The sequence below is a fragment of the Somniosus microcephalus genome, chromosome 3 (assembly GCF_052327205.1).
Source record: "Somniosus microcephalus isolate GS21.2 chromosome 3, FLI_Smic_1.0, whole genome shotgun sequence".
NCBI classification, from domain to species: domain Eukaryota; kingdom Metazoa; phylum Chordata; class Chondrichthyes; order Squaliformes; family Somniosidae; genus Somniosus; species Somniosus microcephalus.
This window is the reverse complement of record NC_140989.1, coordinates 327,644,366-327,663,415: the sequence shown is the minus strand read 5'-3', so window position 1 is coordinate 327,663,415 and position 19,050 is coordinate 327,644,366. Positions and strand designations below refer to the sequence as shown.

The 19,050-nt window shown below is 42.4% G+C and overlaps 1 protein-coding gene across 2 annotated transcripts in view; it reads left to right on the top strand.

The window, feature by feature from the left end:
* Positions 1 to 19,050, top strand: part of urod (uroporphyrinogen decarboxylase) — a 46,624-nt gene that overhangs the window by 3,892 nt on the left and 23,682 nt on the right. For both annotated transcript variants that reach the window (XM_085983124.1, XM_085983123.1), the window contains exons 2-7: positions 876 to 988; positions 2,411 to 2,490; positions 6,409 to 6,471; positions 7,271 to 7,468; positions 8,041 to 8,202; positions 10,705 to 10,842. In XM_085983124.1, coding sequence (XP_085839250.1) covers positions 876 to 988; positions 2,411 to 2,490; positions 6,409 to 6,471; positions 7,271 to 7,468; positions 8,041 to 8,202; positions 10,705 to 10,842 — 754 coding nt within the window. The remainder of the gene's footprint in view (positions 1 to 875; positions 989 to 2,410; positions 2,491 to 6,408; positions 6,472 to 7,270; positions 7,469 to 8,040; positions 8,203 to 10,704; positions 10,843 to 19,050) is intronic.

Below are 19,050 nucleotides of genomic sequence, written 5' to 3'. Positions count from 1 at the left end.
AGTATCGACCAGCTTGTTTCCACTTGCCAGCAAATCTCTCAAAATTGTTAGTGTATCTATAAGTGGGCTTTTAAAATATGGAACAGCAACTCAACGTACATTGAGCTACTTACTGTTTATATTTTTTATATGAAAAGTTGTTTTGGATAATACGAACCTTGGGGAGGGGCTGCATGTTATAATGGTGAAAGAAAAATGGATGTTATAGTTTATCGTCATACTCAATCTGTGGAAAATCTACCTCTGTGGGTTTAATCCAGGAAATTCTTAAAGCAAGAATCAGATTTTGTTAATAATTCATTGTACAATTTAAAGGTCAGATCCATGCTAATTTTAGTCTTGAGACTCCCAACTATACTCGTTCCTACTCTGATAGTTTGTCTCCTAGGTTGAACACACCAGGTTTATAAATAACTAGAAAGAACATTTTAGCCTGGAAATTACCGTTGATGCTATTAGCACGGGAACACTTCATGTATTTGTATGACATTGCTCTATCTGATGCTTTAATGGAGGCATTACCTGTTTCTTTTAAATGAGATAGCACCTCTGTTAAAATAGTGGATGGAAGAATGTCATATGAATATGTTTCTCTGCTAATTTCTATGGTTTTCCTAACTAAACTGACCTGAATGTCATAATATTTCCTCCAACTATAGTAAATGCAATTTAATACACAATATTTTACAATGAAGAGTTTGAGACCCCAAGAGCAAATGTGATTGAGAATGAGTTTTAATGGAAAATCTACCTTGTTACTAACACTGATGAAAACTTATATCTACTAAATTAATTATTCATTATTAGCAACTCATCTGATCATGTCCTTGCTTTGTTAACATTTATTTCATAAAGTGATCCTTGATTGATTTCAGCTCCAAAGATTTTCCTCCACTGAAAAATGACACATTCCTCAAAGCAGCATGGGGCGAGGTGACCGATTATGTCCCTGTCTGGTGTATGAGGCAGGCAGGAAGGTATCTCCCAGGTAAGGAACAGATCCATGAATCTAAGTCAGAACAGTGCAGGTGAGAGCTTCTCAATGTACATGTGCAGTATTATGATCAGTGCTGTTATGCCTGACCTAAAAGTCACAAATGAGATTCTTAACTAGTTCAACTGGATTTGATGTTTTTTGAAGTACCATAGCCTGGAGTAAAGTGCAGTCTGAAAATGTCTGTAGCCAAGGCTCAGTAACCTTCTAACAACAATTGTGTATGACTGGGAACCTTGTAATGAGGATGGGGCATATAAAAAATGTGGCAACTTTCAAGATGTCCCGAACTCAGCTGGGCCACTTGGGAGAGGTCCCAAGTGAAGACTTCCTACAGGCAACGACAAAATATTGAAGGATGAGCCAACCCTTTGAGCCGAGCTGATTTTGTATATCAATTAGTAACATGTTCTATGGCTTTGGCAGACCTTGAGCAGCAGCATGCTTACCCCCACTATTCGTCAAGGAGAAGGCAGGGGGGAGGGGGAGAAAGTGGATTCCAATACATGAAACAGAAAATGCTGGAAATACTCAGCAGGTTTCCAGCATTTTCTGTTTTTATTTCAGATTTCCAGCATCCTGTGGTATTTTGCTTTTGTTCCAATACATGAAATACTGGGAATTAAAATGTGTTCTGCTGAGGAGTAATTTGCTATTTTGTCAGCAGGGCGTAATAAGGGAGTCTTAAACACAACATTCTTTTTATTTTCTCTTTCAGTTTGTTTGTCCCTATGTCAATTGGCACGTGGCTAATAGTACCCTCGAGGTCCCGGTTATTAATTTAGCTCCTAGCTAAATTTACATCCTCCCTGTTATTTCATATGCCGTTGGTCCTGGCATGGACCACAATTATTGGTTCTTCTCATTCGTTGCCAGCCACTTTGTGATGTCCCTTACCATGGCACCAGGTAGGCAACACACCCTTCGGGACTCTCGGTCACCACTGCCGAGGATGCTGTCTATCCCCCTAATTATCAAATCCCTTATAACTACAACATTTCTATTCTGCTCCTCAGTCCCTTGAACTGCCTCCTGATCCACAGTGCTTTGTTTGATCAGCATTCTGGCTGCCTTGCCGCAGCTCCCAGACCTCAACAAAATGCTGTTTTCTAACTAATTGACCACTATGTGGCGTCCAGGAACAGTCAGCATCTCCCTCTCACAACACAGCTGATATTAGGAGCTGTCCATTTAAGGAATTGCAGACACAAAGCTAGGTCCTACTGTTCTACTCATTCTGTCTCCCCACAGCTCTTCAAATAGCTATAAAAATTGAGAAGTGAAATGATGGGCTGTGATAGCAATGACCCTGGATATTTTAGTTACTTCCTGATGACTGAGTCCCTGTACTACTAAGGTTTCCACTAGCGTGGATCCTACTTTGGTAGATAAGCTCATTTCTGTCCCTTCTTACAGAATTCCGAGAGACACGAGCGACTCAGGATTTCTTCACAACCTGTCGCACTCCGGCGATCTGCTGTGAGTTAACGTTGCAGGTGAGTTAGTCAAACATTTAGTGAACCTTAAACAAATTCTGCCTGTTGAATTAAGAAATTGGAGCGTTTAAACTCCAATTATATGGGAAAGGATGGAAGCATAAGCTATTGGATTGAAGAGAAAGGGAAAACTCACTTTTTCCCATCCTTGCATTACAAAATGTTGATATGAGTTGTAAAACAAATATTTCAGCCAGGGATTTAACTAAGTATCTTTAAAATATTTTTTACGGTCATGCTTGACTCTGGGAGGATGGCCAGGTGTCAGCCGTGGCTCAGTGGACGCACTCGCTCCTCTGAGTCAGAGGTCATGGGTTCAAGTCCCACTCCAGAGACTTGAGCACACAATCTAGGCTGACACTTCAGTGCTGTACTGTTGGAGTGCTGCACTGTCAGAGGTGCCGTCTTTCAGATGCAATGTTAAACTGAGACCGCGCCTGCCCTTCAAGTGAACATAAAAGATTCCAGCAGCAGAATTGTATTCCACCACATACTGTGACCTCATGGCCCGGCACATCCCTCACTCTCTAGTATTACCATCAAGCCAGGGAACCAGTCCTGGTTCAATAAGGAGTGTGGAAGAGCATACCAGGAGCAGCACCAGGCATACCTAAAAATGAAGTGCCAACCTGGGGAAGCTGCAACACAGGACTACATGCATGCTAAAAAGCGGAAGCAGCATGCCATAGACAGGGCTAAGCGATCCCACAATCAACGGATCAGATCAAAGCTCTGCAGTCCTGCCACATCCAGTCGTGAATGGTGGTGGACCATTAAACAACTTAACAGGAGGAGGAGACTCCATGAATATCCCCATCTTCAATGATGGTGGAGCCCAGCACGTGAGTGCAAAAGACAAGGCTGAAGCATTTGCAACTATCTTCAGCCAGAAGTGCCGAGTGGATGATCCATATTGGCCGCCTCCTGAGGTCCCCACTACCACAGAAGCCAGTCTTCAGCCAATTCTATTCACTCCATGTGATATCAAGAAATGGTTGACGCACTGGATACAGCAAAAGCTATGGGCCCTGACAACATCCCAGCTATCATGCTGAAGACTTGTGCTCCAGAACTACCCGTGCCTCTAGCCAAGCTGTTCCAGTACAGCTACAACACTGGCATCTATCCGACAATGTGGAAAACTGCCCAGGTATGTCCTGTCCACAAAAAGCAGGACAAATCCAATCTGGTCAATTAGCGCCCCATCAGTCTACTCTCAATCATCAGCAAAGTGATGGACGGTGTCATCGACAGTGCTATCAAGCGGCACTTACAATAACCTGCTCACATGCACTGTTTGGGTTCTGCCAAGACCACTCGCCCCCCCGACCTCATTACAGCCTTGGTCCAAACATGGACAAAGGAGCTGAATTCCAGAGGTGAGCTGAGAGTGACTGCCCTTGACATCAAGGCAACATTTGACAAAGTGTGGCATCAAGGAGCCCAAGTTTATAAAAAAAAAAAAAAACTGAAGTCAATGGGAATCGGCGGGGGGGGGGGGGGAACTCTCCACTGGCTGAAGTCATACCTAGCACAAAGGAAGATGGTTGAAGGTCAATCATCACAGTCCCAGGACATCGCTGCAGGAGTTCTTCAGGGCAGTGTCCTCGGCCCAACCATCTTCAGCTGCTTCATCAATGACCTTCCCTCCAACATAAGGTCAGAAATGGGGATGTTCGCTGATGACTGCAGTGTTCAGTGCCATTCACAACTCCTCATAATGAAGCAATCCATGTCCGCATGCAACAAGACCTGGACGATGTTCAGGCTTGGGCTGGTAAGTGGCAGGTAACATTCGCGCCACACAAGTGCCAGGCAATGACTATCTCCAATAAGCGCGAGTCTAACCACCGCCCCTTGAAATTCAACGGCATTACCATTGCCGAATTCCCCCACCATCAACATCCTGGTGGTCACCATTGACCAGAAACTTAACTGGAGCAGCCACATAAATACTGTGGCAACGAGCAGGTCAAAGGCTGGGAATTCTGCAGCGAGTGTCTCGCCCCCTGACTCCCCAAAGCCTTTCCACCATCTACAAGGTACAAGTAAGGAGTGTGATGGAATACTCTCCACTTGCCTGGATGAGTGCAGCTCCAACAACATTCAAGAAGCTCAACACCATCCAGGACAAAGCAGCCCACTTGATTGGCACCCCATCCACCACCTTAAACATTCACTCCCTCCACCACCGGCGTACCGTGGCTGCAGTGTGTGCCATCTACAAGATGCACCGCAGCAACTCGCCGAGGCTTCTTCGGCAGCACCTCCCAAACCTGCGACCTCTTCCACCTAGAAGGACACGGGCAGCAGACACATGGGAACACCACCACCTCCAAGTCCCACACCATCTTGACTTAGAAGTATATCGCCGATCCTTCATCGTCGCTGGGTCAAATCCTGGAACTCCCTGCCTAACAGCACTGTGGGAGTTCCTTCACCACATGGACTGCAGCGGTTCAAGAAGACTGCTCACCACCACCTTCTTGAGGGCGATTAGGGATGGGCAATAATGCCCACATCCCATAAACGAATTAAAAAAAAAAAAAAAAAAACTATTCGAAGACGACCAGGAAAGTACTCTGTGTCTGGACCAACAATTATCTCTCCACGAACATCACTAAAACAGATGATTCGGTCATTATCTCATTCCTGTCTGCATTGCTTTGTTGTGTGCAAATTGGCTGCTGCCTTTCCTACATTAAAACAGTGACTACACTTCAGAAAAGTACTTTATTGGCTGTAATATGCTTCCGGATGACCTGAGGTCATGAAAGATGGTATATAAATGCAAGTTCTTATTTTAAATTGTTATCCCCTCATCCTTCTGATTGTGTGTTATTTATTAGTTTGGGTTGTGAAAAACTGTGGGTAAGAGTAGGATAAGTCTGAGGTCATCATTCTAAATGACTGTGCCACCTAGTCCTTTGTGCTTTCTTGGTTACATAGATACATACACAGAAGATAGGAGCAGGCCATTCAGCCCCTCGAGCCTGCTCCGCCATTCGATGTGATCATGGCTGATCATCCAAACTCAGTACCCCGTACCTGCCTTCTCCCCATATCCCTTGATACCTTTAGCTCTAAGAAATATATCTAACTCCTTCTTGAATATATTTAAAGACTTGGCCTCTACTGCCTTCTGTGGTAGAGAATTCCACAGGTTCACCACTCTCTGGGTGAAGAAATTCTTCCTCATCTCTGTCCTAAATGGCTTACCCCTTATCCTTAGACTATGACCCCTGGTTCTGGACTCTCCAACCATCGGGAACATTCTACCTGCATCTAGTTTGTCCAGACCTGTCAGAATTTTATAAGTTTCGATGAGATCCCCTCTCATTCTTCTAAACTCCAGCGAGTATAAGCCCAATCGACCCAATCTCTCCTCATACGTCATTCCTGCCATCCCAGGGATCAGCCTTGTGAATCTTCGCTGAACTCCTTCCATGGCAAGAACATCCTTCCTCAGATAAGGCAACCAAAACTGCACACAGTACTCAAGGTGTGGTCTCACCAAGGCCCTGTACAACTGCAGCAAGACATCCTTGCTCCTGTACTCAAACCCTCTCGCTACGAAGGCCAACATACCATTTGCCTTCTTCACCGCCTGCTGCACCTGCATGCTTACCTTCAGCGACTGGTGCACAAGGACACCCAGGTCTCGTTGCAGTTGGTAGTTTGAAATCATTAGACCTGGTGGGAACAGGTAACACTAGGTAAGTATTGTATACAATCTGACCATATCAATCACAAACAGACTGGAGCAATACCTCTCTACTTGAGTTAGGATTTTTTTTTAAATCTCGCTCTTAATATAAAATCTCATTCTACTAATTCCCTGTGATAATTTAATTTTAGGTTGCGTGTACCATTTAAGCTATCTATAATCAGAGTTTCTTTCCTATTTACTATTTTTAGCCCCTCAGACGGTTCCCGTTAGATGCTGCTATCATTTTCTCTGACATTCTGGTGATACCTCAGGTAAGGCACATAAGTGCTTATCTCTTTGTAAAACGGATGATTTGTTTCCATGACCTAAATGTACATTTGTTGAAAGTGACCATGATGTGCTGAGGTTTTTGGAGGATGAGCTAGCTTTCTGCTTTATTCATGTTTCAGTGCTGTGTGAATAATCTGATTCTGCCTCGGTTTAGACTGCCCATAACTGAAGCATGCTGGGCGATTTCCTCACAGAAAATATGTCTGTCAAACGGAGTCCATATATATGTGGTTTATCCCCTGACCGTCTCTAATCCAGTACATTGAATATATGAGATGTTTTCCAAGTTGACAATGGGATTTTATTTTTGTTAATTGTGTTGCCACCCATGCTCCTCGGGGCGACTGATTCAAGGATTAAAGAGCAGTTTTCACTATGCTAGGGAGTATGGTTAAACAATACCACCATTTGCGCAGTTCTTGCTGCAGATGATAAACACTGCTTCAGGTTTACAGAGCAGCCGTTTCACCTGCTCTGAGGAGCATGAGTGACAACTACTTATACACCACCATTGAAGTGAGAGATCAGACTTTGTGTGAACATGAGTCCAGGTATGATGATGACTTGAGTCAAGTGTGTGACTGTCAAGTGACTTGTTTGAGTCTTTGAATGATTGAATGGCTAAGCTAATAGAGAGAAATATCTGGAGTTCAGCTTCTGAGTGCTAAGATTTCACAAAGCTAAAATGTGAGTGCATCTGTCTGTGATGTTAGTAAAGCTTTTCCTTTATCTGAACCATTTTCCTCAAATACTGAAACACTTTTTTCAAATAATTTTAAGGCATTGGGGATGGAGGTTACCATGGTTCCGGGGAAAGGCCCAATGTTTCCAGAGCCGCTGAATAAGCCTGCGGATCTTCTTAAGTTGCGGGAGAATGTGGATGTAACCCAGGAACTGGCATACGTGTACCAGGCTATAATGTTGACCCGCTACAAACTGAAGGGAAAAGTCCCCCTTATCGGCTTCTCTGGAGCCCCGGTATGTTGGAGAAAGATTCTGATGCCATTTTGCATTTTAATTAAAACCAAGCTGACATAGTGAAGAGTACGAATGTTAAGTTAAACCGCCTAAAGCCGTTCTGATGTTCCTGCTGGTGTACACTGGCAGAGTTTTAAAACTATTTTAAAAAGTAAAGCCTATAACCAAGGTGGAATTTTATAGGAATCATATAGCAGCTAAACTTTATAAATTAAAAGTTCCCCATTGTTCTGTGGAATATTGTCTCCACTTTTTGCACGTCATGTTTTACTGTGGGTCCAACCAATTAAAGTCAAGAGATTAACAGGTGTCATATGACTTAGGCTAAAAATAACGTTGAGTAGTTTATCTTGATTTTTCTGAGTTGGTGTCCAACTGGCTACTTATGAAAACTCAACTCAACTGAAATATATGATAAATAATCACAGATTGGTATAATAGGTTCATACTACGGTTCGTTAGTCTGTGAAGCCCTGTAACCATTTTCTAAGCTCGGCAGGGGGGGGGGGGTAATTTAAATGTTTTAAATTTTCCTTTCATTGATGGTGACTCTGTTTATTTCCTCCTCCCAGTGGACTTTGATGACTTACATGATCGAAGGATGCGGCTCGAATACAATGGCTAAAGCAAAACGCTGGCTGTACCAGTATCCTGAGGCCAGTCATAAGCTGCTGAAAATTCTAACTAATGTGATCATTGACTACCTGGTGGAGCAAGTGACAGCAGGTGCTCAGGTAACCAATGGTTTTAACTTTCTAACAAAATCCCTAAACCTCAGTTGACATTTTACAACATTTTCTCCCGCAATGATCCTTGCTTCATACTGGATGAGGAGACTCTGGAGTATTTGTTGTTTTTGTTCAGGAATTGATCAAAGATTCAATGTTCTCTTGCCTCCAATCTAAAAGCCAGAAACAATGATGCTTAACTGTAGTTAGCTTCTCATTTTTAACTTTAGCTGGGCAGGACCAGCAATACCACAAAGGCACCACTGGATGGCAACACTTCCACATGCTCATGAAGGTCATGGAATCTTTTAACAGTTAAATTAAAGGAACATTGCTGCACTTTGAGAAATTTTAGACAGCCTCGGTTCCTAGAACAGTCAGCTCTGAAAACTCTACTTAAGAATCCCAATGTTAGTTCCTGGGAGGTATGTTTGTGTTGAAGCACAAACTATAGCAGTGCAGTTCCTGTATCTAATCTTTAATAAATGGCTTTTAAAAATGTTTTTATTGCATATAATATTTAACACAATATAATTATACATTTTTGTTTTAAAAACATGACAAACTGACATGCTGGTCATTTGCAAGAACATTATGCTTAGTCCAAATAACTATATTCCTTGAGAAACCTGATGGTTGAGATGTTTGATCTCACTTGCTATGCTGGGTTTGATTTTTTTTTTGCACTATGCTCTGAAGTGAGACTAGTACATGAATTGAAGTCTTAATAGAGAAAAATGCGGCACCCATTTTGTAAGTTCTCTTAAAGGAACTATAGTTGTTAAGTGGTAGAATCACTAATACTGTGATCCTGTCAGCAACAATCTCGGGAGATTTTTAAAAATGTGCTTTGCATTTATACATTGTTGGTGTATTAGATTTGTAGTTGATTTATACACTAGTGTATTGTACAGTAAATGTTGTGCTGAATACATGAAACAAATACCATGTGGAAGAAAGTGAACTTTGCATAGCTGCATATGGACAGCCCAAGGGGGTTGGTTTATCAGCTGGTATTGGTTTTTACTATTTGGCCATCTGTGGGGCTGATTTGATGTTTTATGGATCTTTTTAGCTGCATTGCTACAGTGTCGTGAGTCTCCAAAGACAGGTGAATTGATGGATGTGTCTCTCGTATTACCTGAGTTATATGGGGATATTGTCAGTCAACTAGCTAGCTTCTGGCAATAGATCAAAATTGAAATCCAATTTAGGAGAATTTCTCCTGGTTCATTGTCAGCGAGTACTGTATATTTTTGCATTGGGCTATTTCCGAAGAACTTCGGGAAGTATTGACTGGATGAGGGATTGACTTGCCATTTCCTTGGTGAGCCGAACAGCCAGGCTGCGATTCGGAGGAGACCCAGGAATTTATCTATATCTTGATCCAATCTGGAGATCTGCAATCATAGATATATACTTTACAAGCACAGTAGAAATTACTGATCTACTCTCAAGGTAGTTGTTCTGCACATGAGCAAACGAGCTGCCTCCAGCCCACTAACCAATGCAATCGGTTCATAAGCATGTCTATTCCGAGATGATCTGCAGAGGGGTAGCACTGGCTGGCTTAGGACCTGACCAATGCGCCCCGGTGCACGGGCGTGCTGCCGCGCATCAATCGGGAGGTCCTGCGCAGCCGGCTCACGAGCTGGAAGGTACACCGTGCATGCGCGGCTGCAAATTTAAAGGGGCTGTGCATGGGGAAAAAAATGAAAGAGAACGTTGGACTTGATAGACCAAAAAATTCTAGGTTTGGACCATGGTCTGTGCTGTCAGATGGGGCAGAAGCAATGGTGCTACAATTGCTGCTCCTGTGCCTCTAGACTAAGAAAAGGGAAAACAATTAGCCATGTTTCGTGCTCCTAATTCACATCTAGTGATCCCTGCAGGAAAGTGCATGCACGTGACGATCAGACGAGAACAAAATTGGGCTTGATTGTGGTGCATGCTACAAGTAAGTAGCCTGTCAACACACAGCATCTAACCTCGAGCATGAAGAATGAACACGTACTACCTAGTGTGGTACTGGAGCCATAGGGTGCAAAGGACCAAGGTTCAAGGCCTAGTCTCTATTGAGTTAGCTGATTTCACGAAGAGCAGTTAAGTGGCTATGATTGGGCTAGGGAGAGAAAGTCAATCCAACTGATATCCAGTGACTACTGCTGCATAGTGTGTCAGAGTACCATGGTCGGGCTTGACTATGATGTCTTCCACAGTCAAATACCCTGCTGACACTCGCTGTCCTTTCCTTATGTGATGTGGCACAACTTTCATATTCAAAAGTTTTGTCCATTTGTTGCTCAGTGAAACCAAAATGCAAAATCTGTGGGTGGCATTTAAAATGAGATTTGAATATGCATTTAGTGGAGGTTGGGAGATTGTATATTGCATGATAATGACTAAACCTTGGTGTTACCACACCTTTAATAAAGGTAACCAGAATAGTCCTGAGAGTTTCTGATGTACAAACATCAATTTTTGTTCTCTTTACCTCTCTTTTTACAGGCACTGCAGGTGTTTGAATCTCATGCTGGACATCTGGGAAGTGAGCAGTTCAATGAGTTTTCGCTGCTGTACCTCAGAGAGATCGCCCACCGAGTGAAGGAAAAACTGAAGGCCTTGGGCCTGGATCAAGTGCCAATGGTAAGATTCTCATCTTTCTTGTACCATCTGTGGGAGGCATTTGTCTGGCATTTCCTCCTTTGCCTTAGTAACTCCCATTTTCTTATTTCTATCTGACTCATCCATTAAAGGATCGTTCTGGTCTTTGACACGTCACTGAACTTCCTTGGTACATTGCTTTATAAAAAAAAAATTCTATTTTAAATATATATCTTTGGCAAAAATAATCCAATTATTAAGAGCTTCAATACGATTTCACAGAGGATCCATAACCAACATTGCTCAGTCACGTCTCCTTCCCCTGCCTCTTTACTTCTTGGGAAGACCCTTATTAGTCATTCTGGTATAGCACCTGGGTTGGTGAAAGCTCACTGTCCATAGTTTGGCCATTTTCAGCCTAGCTTTAGCATCTGATCTTTAGCACAGTGTAGATTGAGCGTCAGAGTCCCACATGCAAAGGTTATACTGCCATGTAGAATTTGATCATAACCTGATCCCCTATGTACCTGTTTTTATGCCAACCTAAATCATGGGCATTGAATCAACCAAACCCACCACAGCAACACCAACTCCGATCCGTTCAAGTGTGACCCACCAGTGGGCTTGACATCCCCCTCTTCCATAATAAAGATAAAGAACTGAGGCATCTTGCCCTACCCACTTGTTCAATTGCTGGACTCATAGGGTTGTCTTTATTTAGCCTCTGTTTTTTCCCTTCCTATCTTGAAGGGATACTGGGCGATGTTTCTACAGGCACACTGGTAGCACTTCAGCAATTCCCCGAGCAGCCATTCCTCCCATTTTAACCTAGGCAGAGTGTCAAATTCCACACACATGCAGAGGTTGTAGGTGCTTAGGTTGCAGTGTCTCTACCTTCTGTCGGGTTACGGTCAGCTGTTTCAGCACATCCAGGGATCAAATCTGGGACCTTATTAATCTCAACAGCCGTTTAATGGTACACTTACGCATTGACCATCAGAAGAGGACATGCAAATACTGGTCGTGGGGAATGAAATCTGATATAATACGTCTATTGGGATGAAAGATGAGGGTCAGTTGGATGAAGATGGGGAACTGAGTTTATCATTTGCAGTATCTTCCCTTTCTCACTGTCTTGCCTGAAACAGCCACTATGGAGAAACCTAAATTTTAAACAAGTTAAGAGGGGTGCTCTATTAAAATGAACAGTCCAATTCTGAATGCTTGAGTCTGCTGTTCTCTTTTTGCCTAGACAGCTGATTTCTATTTCATTTAAATTTATGAAACACTATTATTTAATCCCATGAGACAATGTCGAGTAATCTATCTTCTTGATTTGAAATTCCTCAGCAATCGGCTTTTTTTTCCCTTTTCATCTCTCGGATCTTTACATATACATAAGGTGACCCCTGCACCCCTTAAACCAGTTTGAAACTCCTCATTTAAATGTGAGCACTAGTATAAAACCCGATAACAATATCAAAATCTCATCTGCACAGATGTGCTGTCACAGGAAAACCAGCTGACACAACACTTCACGGAATTAAAAATAAAAGTTTTTTTAAATGAGTAAGGGGAATAAGCTCGCTCATGTAATAGAAAATGGGATTAAATTCATATCTTAACATTAGACTTGTATTTGAAAGACTTAATGAACAGATCTGCAGAGCTGTAAATTCTCAGGATTGACGTGCTACTGCAGCACTAGGAAAGCCTTGCAGACTCGGCAGGATTTCGTGACTGGAGAGGATTTTTTTTTAAACCAGCATCACATGCAGCCTTGAGACAGCAGCAAGAAATCTGAGTCCACCGGTTTCTTTTTCTTATCATTATCACATTGTTTCCATTTCTTTAGTGCAATACTTAAAGCTATAAAAAAAAAATTTTAAATGCTGAAAATGTTAGTTTACTCTGATTTCTCCTTCCTATCTGTGGGAAAGCATCTTCTCTTCCGTGCCCGTGGCGCCGATCACCTCCAATGACACAGTTGAGATTGGGATCTTGTGTTAGTGTGGGATGGGAGAGGAATTGCACGGAAGGGGTGAAGTTGAAACCTACCAAAGCATTAGGTAGCATGTTCGTGGAAGTTTAACAGGATGTTCATTGTCACAAATCACAACAGAAAATGCTGGCAACACTCAGCAGGTCAGGCAGCATCGGTGGAGAGAGAATCAGATCCCTGACCTGCTGAGTGTTTCCAGCATTTTCTGTTATTTCAGATTTCCAGCATCTGCAGTATTTTGCTATTGTGTTCATTGTCACACTTTGGCAGAGAACATGGTCATACTAGAGGAGAGCACAGAGTTCTTTTGGTTCATAGACTGCTGTCAAATTCTTCCATTTAACAATTGGTTGGAGTTGTGATTCAAGTGAGGATAAAAGATCATTTTGCTTAATGCTGCCACTGATGGCACCTGGTTCCTTTTATGATGGCTTGAGTGAGGAAGGATTATTCACAGGCCTCGTTCATGATGTAATTGAAATGGAAATTTGCGATGTCACAGCAAGGGGAGTCTTACACAAAATGTACTCGGGACAACTTCTTACTGAATTCTCCTGGATAAGGCTAAAATAGAGACCCAAAGCCATTTCGGGAAACCTGTCAAAAAAAATTGCTTTCCAATTGCTCAAAGGTGATCAGATCAGATAAGCCCTAAGAGGCTACAACTTGCTTATGGTCTGAAATCTTGCCTTCCTTCTGCTGTGATGTCGTAGTTTTCCAAAAATGCAGTCAACACCTAGAAGAATGGCGAGGAGTTTGTCCTCATTACCAACTCCTGAATTCTGTCTCATCCACATCTAGCCTCACTTCCTGCTTCCTCAATTTAAATGGATGGCCCCTACTTGTACCCAGCCCCATCACCTCAAACAATCTATCCACTTGTATGGTGTAAGAAACCCTTAATAATTTTAAAGACATGAATCGGATTCCCTCCAAGACTGTCACTCCAGTGAATCCAAATCCAAGGCACACAGTCTGTTTCTGTAGCTCCGCGCACTTAGGAAAGAGATCATCTTTGTTGCCCTCCTCTTTACCTTCTCCAGAGCCAACATATCCTGCTTGAGGTGATGGGACCAACAAGGGTGCATAAAAGCCCAGATGTTATGCTGAATACTCTGTTTGTTTTGGCTGCAACCACCTGATACTGAGCACTTAGGAACGGGACCACTCCCAAGTCTCTCCCTTTTCCTGTCATCTTTAGCTGATGCCTCAAGGGGTCAAGGGGCTGAGTGGCCTGCTCCTGTTCCTAGATTCCTATACCGATTCCTGTTGTACTCTATACCTAAATTCTGAACCCCTTCATGCGTAACTACACTCTTGAAGACATTTGCCAATCTCAGGTCTACTTCCATTCTATCAAAATCCAGTTGTAATCGATTTCCTTTTTCTACAGCACAATTTAGTATCATCCGTGAATTTAATAACTATACTGATTTTTGCCCTGCTTCAAATAGTTAATAAACAAAATAAATAGGAAGAGACTCCGTACCAAACCCTGAGGCATCCCACTAGTGATTGGATCCCATTGGGAAGAAGCCCCATTTGAAACCACCATTCGCCTACAGTCCTTCAGCCAATTTGTGATCTATCTCTCAATATCCCCCTTGACACCATGGGACTTAATTTTAGCACGAGTCCCCAATGTGGCACTTTATCAAAAGCTTTTAGAAACTCAAGTAGATAACATCTATCGTTCTAGTAACGTCAAACAACTAGATCAGATGCTAATCATGAATAGCATCCTTAACAATGCTTTCCATTCATTTCCTCACCAGTGTATAGTTGCCAAGTTATGATTTTAATTCTTTATTAAACCGCCATTCCATTAGATCATGGCTGATCTGCACCTCAACTCCATTTTACCCGTCTTTGATCCACATCCCTTGATACCATTACCTAATAAAAAAAAATCTGCCGATCTCTGTCTTGAAAATTTCAAATGACCCTGTATCTACAGCCTTTTGGCGGAGCGAATTCCACATTTCCACTACACTTTGGGGAGGTGGGGGGGGAAATGTTTCTTGATTATAAGAACATAAGAACATGGAGCAGGAGTAGGCCAATCGGCCCCTCGAGCCTGCTCCGCCATTCAAAAGATCATGGCTGATCTGATCCTAACCGCCAATCCACTATCACAGAACCATCTCCTGAATCTAACAGAATTAGACACACGAAATAGGAGCAGGATCAGGCTACACGGCCCCTGGGCCCGCTCCGCTACCCACAGGGCCATGACCGATCCGAACCTAGACTCATGTCCAAATTCCTGCCCGCTCCCCGTAACCCTTAATTCCCTTTACTTCTAGGAAACTGTCTATTTCTGTTTTAAATTTATGTAATGATGTAGCTTCTACAGCTTTTTGGGGCAGCATATTCCATGGACCTACCACTCTCTGAGTGAAGTAGTTCCTCCTCATCTCGGTTTTGAAAGAGCAGCCCCTTATTCTAAGACTATGCCCCCTAGTTCTAGTTTCACCCATCATCGGGAACATCCTCCCCGCATCCACCTGATCCAACCCCTTCACAATCTTATATGTTTCAATAAGATCGCCTCTCATTCTTCTGAACTCCAATGAGTAGAGTCTCAATCTACTCGACCTCTCCTCATATGTCCATCCCCTCATCCCCGGGATTAACCGAGTGAACCTTCTTTGTACTGACTTGAGAGCAAGTATGTCCTTTCTTAAGTATGGACACCAAAACTGTACGCAGTATTCCAGGTGCGGTCTCACCAATACCTTGTACAACTGAAGCAATACCTCCCTATTTTTATATTCTATCCCCCTAGCAATGAAAGCCAACATTCCATTGGCCTTCTTAATCACTTGCTGCACCTGCATACTAACCTTTTGAATTTCGTGCACCAGGACCCCCAGATCCCTTTGTACTTCAGTACTTTCCAGTTTCTTGCCATTAAGATAATAACTTGCTCTACGATTTTTCCTGCCAAAGTGCATAACCTCACACTTTCCAGTATTGTATTCCATCTGCCAAATCTCTGCCCACTTACTTAGCCTGTCTATGTCCCCTTGCAGGTTTTTTATGTCCTCCTCACTCACTACTTTCCCTCCCATCTTAGTATTATCTGCAAACTTTGATATGTTACACTCGGTCCCCTCCTCCAAATCGTTAATATAGATTGTAAAGAGTTGGGGACCCAGCACTGACCCCTGCAGAACACCACTAGTTACTGATTGCCAGTCTGAGAATGAACCATTTATCCCAACTCTCTGCCTTCTGTTAGATAGCCAATCCTCTATCCATGCCAGAATATTACCCCCAATCCCGTGATTTTTTATCTTAAGCAATAATCTTTTGTGTGGCACCTTGTCAAATGCCTTTTGGAAGTCTAAATACACTACGTCCACTGGTTCCCCTTTATCCACCCTATATGTTACTTCCTCAAAGAACTCCAGCAAATTTGTCAAACATGACTTCCCCTTCATAAAACCATGCTGACTTTGTCCTATTAAATTATGATTATCCAAATGTCCTGTTACTGTCTCCTTAATAATGGACTCCAAAATTTTACCTACCACAGATGTTAGGCTAACCGGTCTATAGTTTCCAGCCTTCTGTCTACTGCCCTTTTTAAATAAGGGTGTTACATTAGCAGTTTTCCAGTCTGCCGGGACCTTTGCCGAGTCCAGGGAGTTTTGGAAAATTATTACCAATGCATCCACAATCCCTACCGCCACTTCCCTCAAGACCCTAGGATGTGAGCCATCAGGTCCAGGTGATTTATCCGCCTTGAGTCCCATTATTTTACCGAGTACCACTTCCTTAGTGATTTTGATCGTGTTTAGCTCCTCCCCCCCCTTTAGCCCCCTGTTTGTCCTCCTAAATAACCTAGATCTATTTTTAAGATTGTAACTCCTTGTTCTGGATTCCCCCACCAGAGGAAATAGCTTCCCTATATCTACGCTATCAAATCTGTTTAGCATTTTAAATAAGGGAACTACACTCGACCTCCTCCAATCATCCATCAGTTCCCTGCTTTTTAGTGAACTATTGAAAATATTTACTAGGGCATCATCAACCACCTCAGCCATTTCTGTCAGTACCCTAGCATAAATTAAATCTGGTCTTGGTGCTTTTTCTACCACGAGCCTCTTTAATTTAGATCTTGAGATGTGTAGGCAATTCATTTGACTATTATTCACGACAAGGGGCAGGTTGAACCCTCAATTTTAAAACTGCTGCATCTATAATTCTGCTCTAATCATCCTGCAGTCTATATTTGTTCTCAAACTAAACTCTGATTCCTAATGCAAGCAAAAAAAGCTTTGCCATTATTTTGTCAATGTACAACTATCTAGATCCATTTTAGTTTGCCCAATAGTTCTTTTTGTTCATATCTGTGAATAGAAGCATAGAACCTGGTAACAAATAGCAGCTGAGAGATATGGGGATGAAGCGCCGGTGAGATTTTAAAGCTGTTTATTTATGCTTGCTTTTTGTTTTTTATTCTTTCTCGCTCTACTTCCCTTCCACCATCCTCAGCTAAGCAGGCAGATAAGCACCGTGCCCCATCTCTGCCACTGTTTGGTACACGGAGAAGAGTACACCATGGAGGGGAGGCAGACACAGTCTGAAGCGGGCAGGGTATTGTTTCTCTGAGGGTGCTGATAGGCCTTGTACATCATTTTGGTTTTATTTCAATTTCTTGCAGTTACTTTTTTTGTATGTTAGTCCTTTCCATATGTTTTCACTGCTGTATTTGACTACTTTTTCACCCTATTCTTTTAAAGGTTTTTCATTGCCTCCCTGAGATGATTATCGCACATCATCCACCATTTTTCACCTCTTTCCAACAACCCGGTTTGCTAGTAATTTAACATGTTAACTCCTCTTTGTGACGGGATTCTATTTCCTAATGCTTCACCTTTACCTGTTGTTTCCTTCCCCTCTTTTGTTCATCCTTAATTTTATCTTCCAGATTATACCCAAATCTGTCGTTTCTCTTTATAGATGCTGTTGGACCTGTTACTTATTTTCAGCTTTATCTGTTTTATTTCTAGAGTCCATGTTTTTCTCCCTTTCAGGACAATCTACCCACCCTATCAAACTCTGGCTGCCTTCCCTTGCTCTCCATTTGATCTACCTATCAAGTGCATGTGATATTTAACTAGGTTCAGATTCGGGGAGTGGCTGGTGCAGTGAGTTGGTCCTGTCACCTCTACAACTTGAGTTCAGCACAAACTAAGTGAAAAGTCTCCTTTTTTTGCTGTTAGTAAAATGGTTGTGGAATGAGTTTGGAGCAGTTTTGGCTCAAGTCTTAGTACATTCCCAAAATAGTGCTATTTTACCAGCAGTAAATTGCAGTCTCTGTCATAAAGCAGCATATGAATGGTTGGCTGGTATGTGATGGGCCAGTAGGGAACCTCTTCTAGGGTTTAGGCAGGATAAAGGGATCTTTAAACTGTATTTGGCTCATCTTGTACCTGATTAGCTGAATAAACCTTAATCGCCACAAAGGTCCAGATCTTTTTTTGAAATGATGGAATTTTTGACCCCAGATAATGAATTGATTTTTGTTATTCTCTGTCCTGCTGAAATCTTAGCCATCCTGCTTGACCTTTAAGTGGCTGACAGAAATACTTTGCACAGCAGGTCCATCCCTGCGAGATATAGCTGTAAATACAGCAGGCATCTCCAGAGAAGGAAAATCAGCCAAAAGGAGCAGATCAATTAAAGTGGAAGAAAGTTACTGAGCGAGCTTTTCAGGCATTCCCCAGTGATGTTTTTCGAGTATACATGCAGAACAACTAGTCTTGCTGCTCCTTTCACTTAAACTCCTCTGAGGACCATTGTTGTACATCTGAGCCAAAAATAAAACCCAAGCACAAGATTTAAAAACCTTTAGGATATATCCCACTGTAGAATTTCCCAGTAATCCAGCCACAAAATCTTTTCAGTGTTTTCAACTTCCTGTAATGACCTCCTAAATCGTTAATCTTCCAGTATGATTGTGCATCAATGAAGCTCAGCAAACTAGCTGTTGGCATCGGGATGAAGAGTGACCATTAGCACAAAAACTGAATAAAACCACCTCATACATTCACAGTATTATTAAGGAAAAAAATGCTGCTAATAGCCAGAGGTTCAAAGAAAGTTCTAAACACTCGAGCTTCCCTCTTGCAGTTGGACGTTGTCTGCACCCCTTAATTAGATTATAGCCTTGAATTCACTCTCAGATATTCGTTATTCTCTTAGTATATATTCAGTAATCAACTGAAGGTTATTTC